General features: G+C 44.7%; 1 protein-coding gene across 21 annotated transcripts in view; it reads left to right on the top strand.

Annotated features, from left to right (window-relative positions):
* KCNMA1 (potassium calcium-activated channel subfamily M alpha 1) overlaps positions 1-12562 on the top strand; it is a 718149-nt gene that overhangs the window by 502502 nt on the left and 203085 nt on the right. For all 21 annotated transcript variants that reach the window (XM_072823726.1, XM_072823725.1, XM_072823727.1 and 18 more), the window contains 3 exons: positions 4542-4652; positions 7186-7291; positions 9061-9143. In XM_072823726.1, the coding sequence (XP_072679827.1) occupies positions 4542-4652; positions 7186-7291; positions 9061-9143 (300 nt within the window). The remainder of the gene's footprint in view (positions 1-4541; positions 4653-7185; positions 7292-9060; positions 9144-12562) is intronic.

Here is a 12562-nt window from a genome sequence, read left to right as displayed (position 1 = left end):
AGAATGCCATCTGCTACTATTCTGGCATTTAAGATGCTTCTTCATGCATCTGAGAAGAATCTTTTAATCCAGTCATTAATGTTGGTTTATCCCAAGAAAGATTTATTTACAGAACTCGACAAAATTTTAAAAACAAAGAAGTCCCATTGGATCAGAAATGGTTATTGATTTAGGTTTGTTGGCCATCTTCACAAACCACATGGCCAGGCCCCATAGAAATCTCTCATTAAGATTGCCAACAGTTTAAAGAAGTTTAATCTAGAGCCACTCTGGGAACAGTGTTAGTTACCTTCATAGTGTAAACTTTCCTAAATATTCTCCATCATAAATGGATCATTTATCATCTGGATCCTTGGGCTGGTGAGGTAGTCCTGGGCTGGACATAGCATATAATGTCTAACATGGATATTTGCATCACTTTGTCATCCCTTGGCTTGACAAATCATTGTGACTTCAGTGTAAAAAACTTGGTTTAGAGTTTCGGCCATCACTCGGCCTTTTCTTTCTCGACCACATGCAGCCAGCATCTAGTGATGCCACAACATTGGGATGTTTTAAGTGAGAATCATCTCTTTCTATCCTAGTCCCCAGGCTAAGCGTCTCTCCTGTTAGACCCCTCTAGCATCCCCTCCACTGAGTGACCAGGAGGACATCCTGTTGGCCCAGCCCTGCCCGCCATAGAGGAGTGGAAGCTACAATCCTCCAGCCTCTGCTCTCTACACTCCATCACTTTCATCTTAGTGAGCATTAGAGCCGGGGACCTGGGTCACATCCTGAACAAGTCACTTTCTTGCTTTGGGATGTCAGGCATGCGACTTAAGGAAATTGAGGTTAAGAGAGGTTATCTGCAAAGATGCAGATTGTAGGAACATGGGGTTGTTTGAGGATTAGGTGAGATTCCAGGGGCCCTAGAGCACTTTACATCTGTTTACCTACTGATTTATAGATAACACTTGAGTCCTACCATTTAATAATGCTTACAATGGCCCAACCCTTCACTGGGCCCTTCACATATATTATCTATTTAAATAAATCCTCAAGATAACCTCATGAATCAGGTACTAGCTCCAGCCCCTCTGAGACTCTGACGTTATGGTTGTAAAATGCAGAATTGGTACCTTACCTAAGACTATTTAGTTATTTAGTGTCTGAGGCTATCAAAGTACGAATCTCACATGGTAGATTTGTAGGTGTCATGGAATCTGGCAGAGATAATTTTGGATGAGGATCTTTCTGGCATCCTTCAAATCGTACACTGTGAATAACCATCACTCTGCATCCAAGGAGGGCACACTCTGCTCGCAGTCTTAGAATATTTTCAATTGTATTTTCAATCACTGAGGATATAAGAAATTCTGCTTCTCTTTTCCCTGCAATAACATCCTTCCCCCAACTACCATCCCTGGAATTTTCAAAAGTCCTGATAATATTTCTGGAAATTAAATTTTCCCCTTTCACCATCCATCCCTTGTGCTCCTGCAGGCCCCATCCCCACCCCCTCCCGGTTCCCTCAGACACAGGCTGATGGGAGCAGATCTTCTAATGCAGATGCTGAGTTAGAGAGGTGACTTCTCCCCATCCATCAACTCTAACTGCATTCAAACATGTTCAATATGTGGGCTTCTTGATAACTTCCACTGTATGGAAAACAAAATGGAGGGAAATGATTATTGGCACAAAAGGGGGAAGTCATAAATCTTCAAATCAGATATAGGACAGATTGGAACAATATGGGTTCTCCAAGGTTGCCATGATAATGTACCTAATAACTCTCCTTGGGCAAAAAGGCAATCTGCTTTCAATCAATCTCGCTTTTTCTGAGCAAAAATACCAATTATGTTGAAGGAAGATTTTTTTTTCTTCCTTTTTGATAAAGGCTGCTCTCCACCCCAGAAATCATGCTGTAGCTAAAAGATATATATTCTCAATTGTCTAGAATGGTATTGGACAGCTAGCTTCAAATGAGGAAAGTCAATCCTTTTTTGTCTCTCCTCTCCTGCCTGCATTTGTCTACTTCTTAAGAGAAGTGAAAGCTAATTAAAGGCTTAAGGGATAATATTGATTGCATTGGAATATATTTTATATGTACCCAGCACATTTTCAACTAAGAGAACCCTGACTCTTTCTAAGGCTGAATAAATCAGCTGGCGGGGCCTTTGATTCAAGGGTGAGAGGGTGAACTCATCTCCTTCCCTTCCACTTCTCACACATCTGTCCTAGAAATGAATGATTTCAGAACAGGGAGAGGGAATGCTGGCAGATGTTCATTCAGTCCTTTGCGTACAGGATGGGAAGGATGAATGTTCAGGCATTTCCCTGGACCTATCATTGATTTGAGTCCAGCTTTGAATAATCACCAGGCTTCTACTAGTATAGAACTTTGAGCTTTGCAGTGCCTGGGGTGGGAGCTGGCTGGGTGGTATTAACCTCTCAGCTCCCTCATCTTTGAATGGGGATAAGGAGCTTGCCTAGGATCACACACAGCCTTGGTTGGCAGAGCAAAGAATCCAGTCTGGCTTATTTTCACATCCAGGTGAGAGGGAGGGCCCCAACCACACATATGTCCTGTGGAGGAACCCTACGTTGGATTCATGCTGGCCTTGTTCTTAGTCATGGAAGTCTGCAGGCAGAAAGTGTGAGAATTGCCCCATGCAGCTCCAGATGTCAGTTCAGGAGGGAGATCCATTTCTCCGTCACTTTCTGAATACACTTGGCAAATTCAAAATCAGAAATCTTATTCAAAACGTGCAAATTCATTTGCAGCCTGTTTTGTCCATATAAATGCACTTGTGCTACAAGAAATATTTTAAAATATGACATGATAAAAATGTATATAACCCAAGCATTCTGTTCATGTCCCACGTCCTGACAATGCGTACTTCTGGAGGGAGCTACTCATATGGGTTTGGAGCATTTGGATGGGTGGTGAAGGCTAGAGAACCTGAACCTGGCTGGTACTGGCTAGAGAACAAAGTGATCGTGTTGGAACGTCCCTTCTGAGGCAGCCCCCTGACGGTCTTTCCTCCTTGTGATGGCCTGGCGCTTGCCCGGCCACTAAGTGCAGCACCGTAACAATAACAGTCCATAATAGTGATATTATTAACTGCATTGTGCATATTATTGATTTACTCTTTGTTCTGCATCATTATCCTTTCACCAATGAGTTTACTGCCTTATTCTCACATACTTAGTCAAGCACCAAATTACAACGAAAGGGCAGGCTCTTGTAATGGCATCTAATGGAACATTGCATAAGTGATCATCACTTCCTCCCATTATGAGCTGCCTCCAGCCAATGAGCTTTCTGCCTTATTGGAATGTGCACAGAGCAATTATGAGGTGCAAGGGGCCTAGCCATTCTAAATTTTTTCCCACGAAATTACCGTGCTTCAGTGTTCACCACCTGCCCATGCCTCAGAGCCCAGCCAGGGATTCGGCCTCTGTTACTAGCAGTCTGAGAGGCACAGAGACACGGGCTGAGCCCCTTGCCACAGTCTTCTTATTAGAAGCCAGCAGGTTTCCTCCCCACAGCCAGGCCTCGGCTTTGGGTTGTGGGGCTAACCCTTGCACGAAAGGGCTTACTCCTGATGGAGCATCAGATAGCAAATGTCTGGCTACCACGGGGTAGCCAGATTGGTTCAGATTCATCAGACTGGTCCAGGAGCACAAAGATGTTGGGGGGACTGTTGTCCTAGAGGTTCTGGAAAAGAGGGAAACCACCATCTCCAGAAACAGGAGTCCAAAGCTCCCTGGATCAAGGCAGACAATTCCAGCCTCATTCCTTTCTAGCTTCTCCCCATCTTGAAGTAAAATGCTTTGGCCCTCGTGGAAATCTCAGACACCCTAGGGAAGCAGCTATCTGGGGATACACAGCCTGCGGCATGATCTCCGATTCCATAGGCGTCCCATCCTCATTTAGCCCTGAGTAATGCTCACTTACTGTAAAGTGTTACATGCCCCCATTGTCGGAGGAGTTATGGTGGAAAAATGCAAAATTTCCTTTTTACTGCTTATGGCCAGCAGAGCCCATAACGTGTCAAGCCGCACATTAGCCACCCTGATAAAAGTCCGCTTTCTTACACACAAAATCATCGTTTCAGCAAGATTTGTTATCTCATTACCTGATAAGCTCTATGTCATAAACCAAGACTCATTCGGTAAATCTCTCAAGAGGACGCTTTGTGGGCAGAAAGGGAAAGATATGAATCTGCAAGGGACTTGATAATGCAGCATTTAAGCACAAGCATAATGTCACTTATTGTTAAATGCATAAAACCACTTGGCCAAACGGTTGGGCTTTTAATAGGATTTTGTGCAGCATCAGGTGAGAAGCCATATGCCTTTTCTGCCGAGGAGTCTCTGAACACCTGCCAGCACCGCTGCTTTGCCTCACAGCCCTCTGGGGATGGGAGCTGGGCTTTAATTGAGGCCTCGGGAGGAGATGAATGCTTCCCTGCAGCTGTGCGCTTCCTCTGTCTTGCGTGGGGTGGGTGCTGGGTCAGTGCCAAGCTGGCCCCATCTGACTGGCTTCTCCTGTTCAGGCACATTGTGGTCTGCGGACACATCACTCTGGAGAGTGTTTCCAACTTCCTGAAGGACTTCCTGCACAAGGACCGGGACGATGTCAATGTGGAGATCGTCTTTCTTCACAAGTAAGGGGCCCCTGCTGTTTCAAGACCCTCCATGCAACCAGGCACCCCGAGAAGGACTCCCTGAGTGTCCATAGGAGTGGTGGTGAAGGGGCCATGTTGGGGGGAGTGCAGAGTTGAATTGGCCATGACCCTCCCCCCACCAGTGGCCTCCTTAGAGAGGACACCATGGAGCTAATGGAAAGGGAACCGACACATTAGTTCAGTGGTGAGCACGGCACCTGCCCCCATGGAGGCAATTCAGGCACATGCGAGTGAAGTTTATTATGGGGCAAACATGTCATTACTGTCTCATCAGCTGTCTGGATCTATTGGATCTAGGTGTGTTTGCAGTGTCTGGTGCAGAATGAGCTGTATGGTGTGGATGGATTCTTTACAACTGAAGGAGTGACATAGTGGCCAGGCAAGACCCAAACATAAGAGGAAGCAGGGTATAAAGTGCTCGCAACAGCTGCAACAGCAATTACTATTTCTAGAAACCTCAGTGTAGGACCCTGTGCTGGTCCCATCTCTAATCAACACAGGGAGTCAATGTACATGCTGTGAACTCAGAGGATTCCTTATGAATCTTGCTGAGTAAGTTACTTAGCCTCCCTGGGCCTCAGTTTTCATATTCCTAAGATGGGGAGATCACAATGGTTTCATTCTACCATGTAGAGAGAATGAAAAGAAATAGTCCACGTCAAGTATACAGAGCAGAGTCAGGCACACAGGAAGTGCACAACAAATGTTAGCTATTATGGTGAAAGATAAAATATATTAGGCTAGATAAGCAACTTAGAAGATAGGTCTTATCATGTTTGTTGGACAGTGGAGGAAAGCAAGATCTCTCCCTCTGCTCAATGTTGTTGGGATTTTAAGCTTTGCCTGATCCCCTTTTAAGGAAAAAGTTAGCCTGCCACAAGGGATAGAGAGTCCAGGGACTCGGGCATGGCACCATCTTATATTTTGATGGAAATGGGGCCATCATAGGGCCTTCACTAGCCCCAAGTTACCAAAGGACAAAGCTTGTGAATTGGTGTGGCTCCAGAGGGGGTTGATGGCTCAGGACTCAATCCTGCTCTGAGATCCCATGAAAGCTGATTTCCCTATAAGCTTCTGTTCTGTGCATCTCCTTCGTTTGACACTTATTCACAGAATACCAAACTGCCCGCCATGTTTGAGTGCTAGCGTTTTGCTTCTCAGCACTGAATTCTCCAAGTTCTGAAAAGACCAGCCGGGTCGTGAGCACAGGAGCAGAGCTCACAGATCCAATGCAGGGCTTGGCCTTTCATTACCATCTGAGGGGCCTGTCCTCTGCAGAGCATTCTGGAAGGTTCCAGAGAAGTAGAGTGCGTAGGTTCTGCCCTCATATTGGTTGGGCATTTCAAGATGAGCACATGTGCAATAATTAGAGCTCAACATCTAGCCTGTATTCACTGACTGAAGTCTATTTAGTCGAGAGGCACAATTGCACAGGGCATTTGCATCAGGGAGAGACCGCGGCCGACTTCCCAAGGGGCCTGACCAGTAATGGATCTCAAAAACTGGTCCAATTTGCACAGGCTCTGTTTCTCTCTCACCCACCGCTTGAGTCTGAATCAACAAGCTGGCAGCTCATACTTCACTTACTGGGATTCACTTTTGTGTCCCCAGCATCTGTCAGCATCAGCATCGTAGTAGATGGCCTGGTTAATTAACCTCTTGCAGCTTTGGGTTAATAGCATCCCTTCCTCTAGGGTTGTTTTGAGGTTTAAATGAGTTAATACTTGTCAAGTGCTTGGAATGGTGTCTGCCACATAGGAAATGCTCAAAAACATTAACAATTTGCTCTAAGTGCTTAATGAATGTTAGGCAAGCATTGACTAACACAGTTCTTGGTACCTAGCAGATTGAACGAAATATCATCTCCCAGGGCCTAGCCATAATACCTTATAGAGAGAAGATATTTTTCATCTCTGCAGAAGTAATAAATGAATGAATAGGTCAATCAGTGTTTTAATCCTTGTCGTCCAATGGGAAAGATGTCTGTACAGCTCAACACTAAGAATGATGAATGGTGTACACATGTGTGGATCAAGAATAGTACCAAGAGTAAATTAACTCTGTCCGTGGCCGCTCACAGGTGGACATGTTTTGATCCAGGCCCAGGGGGATGAAAAGTTCACGTGGCTGAGAAGCAGAGAAGAGGCTTTGAGGGAGGGAATGACAGGAGGCTCTACCAGGGGCATCTTTGGCTAATCTCTGATGTCACAGCCCAGTGTCTCTATTCATCAGATGGGGATTCCACTTTTAACAAAGTCGAAGACATTTTATCTCATAGGCCTCAGACTTTGTGAAGACCGTGAATCTCTTGGTGCTGGTTTTGGTTTTCAGTGGGTAGGGGTTTTATTTTTCTCAAGTTTGAAACTTTTATGTCTGGCAAGAAAGGGGTCTGTCTTGAAGGTGGAAGCCTTTTCCTAGGTCTTTCTCTTTGGAAGTCAGAGAGAAAGAAGGCCATGGAAGCAGAAATACCTGAGTCTGTTTTATTAATGGTTGTTCTTTCTCTCCCTGCCAGCATTTCCCCTAACCTGGAGCTTGAGGCTCTATTCAAACGACATTTTACTCAGGTGGAATTTTATCAGGGTTCAGTCCTCAACCCACATGATCTTGCAAGAGTCAAGGTAAGAAGGAAGAGGTGACTTCTGTTTTTACTCCAACTGAGAGGGGGATTGACTCTGTGGTGAGGGCATATGCCTCCTAGGAAGGCCAAGCATCACCTGCACACCCCTAATGAGATAAGTCTGATGCCACCAGCCTTGACATCACCCTTCCACTGACCCCAGAGCTTCATTCTGCTGGCACTTGCCAGACCACTTCCCTCACTTGGACTAGTCATAAAATGAAAGTTATTTTGCCAGTTCCTTCAATATCAGCACTCCTCAAGGAAGTAGACCAGTTGTATGGATTCAGTAGATGCATATATAACATAATAATCAAGATAATATTTAAGATAATTCCTATCTTAAATACTTAAATTGGATTCAGTGTAGCTCTGAAATCTATTATTTACATTGGAAAGGAACATGAAGGATAAAGTATAAATAAAATTCTACCAGGCCGTAAAACATCTTGAGCTTCCTTTTTATTCACCACCAAAGACTAAAAGCACAAAACTAAACATGCAGATATCTGATATCACTGGGTAATAGGGTAATCTTTCATTCCAAAATCTATTAAGTTAGAATCTTCTTATAAAACAGACCTGAGGCTTATAAAGGAAAGGGATACAGCAAAGTGGCATCTGCTACTTGGCTCGTTTTATATAGATTTTGTAAGCACGTTCAATATTTGTAAGCATGTTCACTACAAATATTGGGTATAGATTAATATTGTGAATCCACTGACATCTAAATGTTAACTGTGGTCACTACATAATTTAGTCAATAATGTCACTGGCAAACATGAATAAGCCAGAAGGATCTGGGTAAATTCTTTGGATTATTAAAGAAAAGTAGAGACAATTTGTGACATACCATGGAGGAAACCATGGCCTCCCACCAAAATGCAGGAATGGTCTATTAAGTACAACATATCGAACGGGACAGATTGCAGACCTGAGCCAGCACAAGAATTCTTATGCTTATAGAGTCCAGTTAATCTTAATATTATCCAGACATGATCCAAGTTATGACTAATGTGAAATCTAATGAGAACTTGGAGAAAATAGTTACTGTTCAAGGACCTAATTTAGATGCAAGCAATTATTAGCATAACTCATCATTCCCTCAAAGGCCTAAATCTTATTTTGGCTCATGTTTAGATAAGTCAGTAGGTTTTGAGGTCATCTGTAACACATCATTTTATACACATAGATTTGTTGTCTTTTGAATATCTGAATGCTAATTTAATACTAAAGAATACTGAGTTGTTATCTGATTTAGGGCTCTTATTTTCCTTCTGTTCCAAAGTTAAGATGTGAAAAAGGTCAGATGAAGGACTTTGGAGTCTCAATTTCTGAATCCCCAACAATTCAGTTAACTTGGTAACCTGAGAGAAGTGATTTAGCTCACCTAATACCATTTCCCGACTAAAAAAATTAGGATGATGGTGTGGATCCGTTGGTTGGGAAAGGAGGCGGGGAGGGGACTGAAAGGCTTCATTAATTGTTATTTAAAGAAATCTGGAAAGATTACATCAAAGTGACTATGCAAAATGAAAAGTCTGATTACCAAGGTACAGGTTGTACCCTCTAACAACAACAAGATAAAATGTTTATACCATAACAAGAACTTGCAACTTACACTTTTGACAAAAACTATAATCTCTCAGGATTATTTTTTCTTTCCTTGCAAAGCACCAGATTCTCCAAAAGCCGTCAACAGAGAAAGACTGCAACCAAGCATGGTTATTTATATGTTTGTGTTTTGTGATTTTCCTTTTGGTGTCTTAGATAGAGTCAGCAGATGCGTGCCTAATCCTTGCCAACAAGTACTGCGCTGACCCTGATGCTGAAGACGCCTCCAACATAATGAGGTAACACTGGGGAGGCCAGGGGAGGCTCTAGGCTTGGTGCTCTGCAGTCCATTGGGTGCCCTCTTGAGTTTCCTGCAGAGCATCATCTCTGTGGGACCTTCTCTCCCCCATATGTACCCTACCACCTTGCCACAATCATAGGTCCAGGGGGAGCTGAGGCACTGGTGGCTGTGGAGGGCAAGGACACAAGGCTTATCCTTGGCACATGGGAGCCCTGGGGCTCACAACTGGTCTTGGGTTTGAGATATTTCAGACAGGACTAGGAAAGACAGATTGAGATTGGGTGTAGGCCTAAAGTAAAGTACTATTTTCCCTAAGAGGGAGTGGACCTGAATTGACTTCACTGTGGGTGATTTTGTCCCCCAGAGGACATTTAGAAATAACTGGAGATGTTCTTGGTTGTCATAATGGGGGGATGATGCTGCTCACATCCCGGAAAGTAGAGGCCAGGGATTGCTGTTCGATATCCTACGACGTACGGGACAGTTCCCCACAGCAGAGAATTATCGGGCCCCAAATGTCAATAGTGCCAAGCTTGAGAAGCTCCGTGTTGGAGCTTTCTGACTGTGTCTGTAAACATGTTGATTAATAGCCCCCACAAAGAGGAGTTGGTGGACTGATGAGCTTGTTTCAGCCAGTTTCCCAGGATGAAGCAGTGTCTTCACTGAAAGCCTTCTCAGTGCTTTTAATACTAAAATGCATTTCTAAGATAATGTTCTACAGAGAACTTTCTAAGGTAATGTTCTACAGAGAAGTTATCACACCTATTTGTCTTCAAACCCCCACCCTTTTTTTTTTAAAGGTTCATGGTTTTTTTTCTTTAATATTTATTTATTTATTCATGATAGAGAGACAGAGAGAGGCAGAGACACAGGCAGAGGCAGAAGCAGGCTCCATTCAGGGAGCCCGATGTGGGACTCCATCCTGGGACTCCAGGATCACACCCTGGGCCAAAGGCAGGTGCTAAACCGCTGAGCCACCCAGGGATCCCCCAACCCCCCAGTTTTTTACAGAACATCTGTGGGAAGGTGGGGAGCACACCATCCAATGCCCTCCTGTAAACCTGCTAGGCCCCTGAAAGGCCATGGCTTGGCCTGCCCTGAAGTGCCCGACGCCCCCCGCCCCCCCCACTCTTCACTCTTTTCTCATGTCAGAAGAAAACTGTTCTGTGACAACTTAATGACAAAAAAGTTAAGATATTTGGCTCCGGAGAGTTAAAGCCCCTTGGGGTTCTTCTCCCCTCCTAAGTACATTGCAGAGTAGTCAAGAGAGCTGGAAGGGAATAATAAAGAGATGCTTCTGGAGAAGAGATGAAGGAAGAGAAGACATTTCCCTCCCACTGCATTCCTAAGAACTCTTGCCTAATTGTGAGCAGCCACCCTTGGTCCAGACAGACCAGCCTCTCCTCACAGCTTGGTTTGCTCCACAAGGCTCCGAAATTTACCTGGGGTGAGGGCTTGGGAAGTTGCTTCCTCAGGATGCTCCCATCTCCCTTCATTTGCTTCTAATCAGTGGTCTCAAGTGACATCTCCGAGGTGGGGGGTCTCTTCCCATGCACTGGGGATGAGCACGTCTTCCCCTCACCATCTGGTCCCTGTGTCTGGCAAGCGACATCTGGCACAGTGTTCTTTCCTCTCGCTTTTCTTCAGCAACATGCTTAGTGCCGTTGTTTTAAGGAAGTTGATGCATGAACTCTTGTACGCAGGGGGCTTGCCAGCCTGCAGGGAAGTGGTGGCATGGGGACATGTGTCCACACCTGGGCCCACCCCCTAACTAGTCACAGCTGGAAAGTGACTATAACAGCTTAGCATGGGGGGTGGAGGAGAGGGCTTCAGTGACCCTTTCCTTAACTAGGATTTCTATCCTTCACCAGGTTTTTGTATCATTTGAGGTGATAAAAATGTAGCCTTTAAGGACCTAGGCGTCCTCATCTTTGGATTTTTCAAACATAAAAAAACAAAAGAAGAAGAAGTTTAATGTTTTGACCCCCAGAGAACTTTGGGGCTAGTGTCTTTTTATTTCCCCAAAAGCGAGTAATTGAAAAATGAGTAATAGTTTTGAAATGGGCATTTCTCTTACTAGCAATATTTCATTTAAGCCCTGGCTGCGATAGGGCTAATACGAAGACATGGAAGTGACCAGAGTGTTTGGAATGAAGCCACGGCATAAAAATTACAGGGCCCAGGTAGCTTCAGAAATGAAGTTGAGCCACGCATTAACCAGAATCAGAACTAAGGCCCAGGCAGCAAAAGGCAACAACGGGAAGTTCAGGGTTAAAAATTGGGCTCCGTCTTTCCCTTATTTGTATAATCCTCCTTTCTCCTTAGTTTAATGAGACCAATCTGCCCCTTTTGAAATTAAAATGTCAAAGACCCATTTGAAATGAGCTAATGCAGAAAGCTGGCCCGGGCTGTGAACTGAATTCTGAGGGCTGAACCATGGCTCAAAGTCCTTGAGTTACAAGCACAGGCCAACACCACACTTTTTCAAAAATAAAATGAATTCCTTCAAGTGCAAAAGCCCAGGCTGAATTTGTGCAGGAAGAGGCTTCTGTGTGATCCGTTTCCTAAATTTACAAGTTGTACCTTCTCAGACAAAACAGCTCCCTGGCTGCCTTCTCTCCATTTTTGCACTTTTTGGTGCAAAGTGTGTGGGGGTGGTCATAATAAACGCACTTGCATTTCTGATTAGGCTTAGGAGGTGGGCCCTTCTGTGGAATTCCGTTCTTTAGCCTTCCTTGTCACAGAAGGAAATGTGCAATGTCACCTCTGACAGAGTCGGTAATGACAAAAACCATAACTTACACGTGGAGAGAACTTTTAATGATTTCAAAGCATTTCCACATCTGGTCTTTCATTTGCTACTCATACCAAAGCCTGTGAAATAAATAAAGCAGGTACCGTTGCCCCCAGCGTCCAGATGAGGAAACAGTCACAAAGAGCCCAGGGATTTCCTGAAGGTCACCCAGTTCCTTAGTACAAGACTGGAACTGGAATCCAGGTGTTTCTGTTTCTCCCCTTGTAGCCTAGTGACTGTGTCAGGGAGCCAAATCGTGGGGTGGGGTGGGGGAGGGCAGTGGTTCATAGGGGGTATGGCTGAGGGCAGTCTGCTGGTGGGTAGCCGGGAGAGGGAGTGGAATTTCCACCAGACTGTGGCCCCCTCCAGGCCTTGGTGCTCATTTCCAACCAGCATTAAAGTCATCACTTAGACACTATTATCTAGCGAAGGCTGAGTCATTGATCGCATCATAAGAGCCCTGCTCAGAAATCCTTTTTGTGAGTGGCCATGTGTGTGTGCCAATTAGTATCATTTGTCAGGCTGCTTGTTTGATTTGTCATTGTTGTCTCAAGTTGTTAACTTGGGGAATTGGACTCAGAGCAAATTATTTCTAGGCTCGTCCCTAGGGTATGTGAGATTGC

The sequence above is a fragment of the Canis lupus genome, chromosome 4, assembly GCF_048164855.1.
Source record: "Canis lupus baileyi chromosome 4, mCanLup2.hap1, whole genome shotgun sequence".
Lineage (NCBI taxonomy): Eukaryota > Metazoa > Chordata > Mammalia > Carnivora > Canidae > Canis > Canis lupus.
This window is presented reverse-complemented; position numbering and strand designations above follow the sequence as displayed.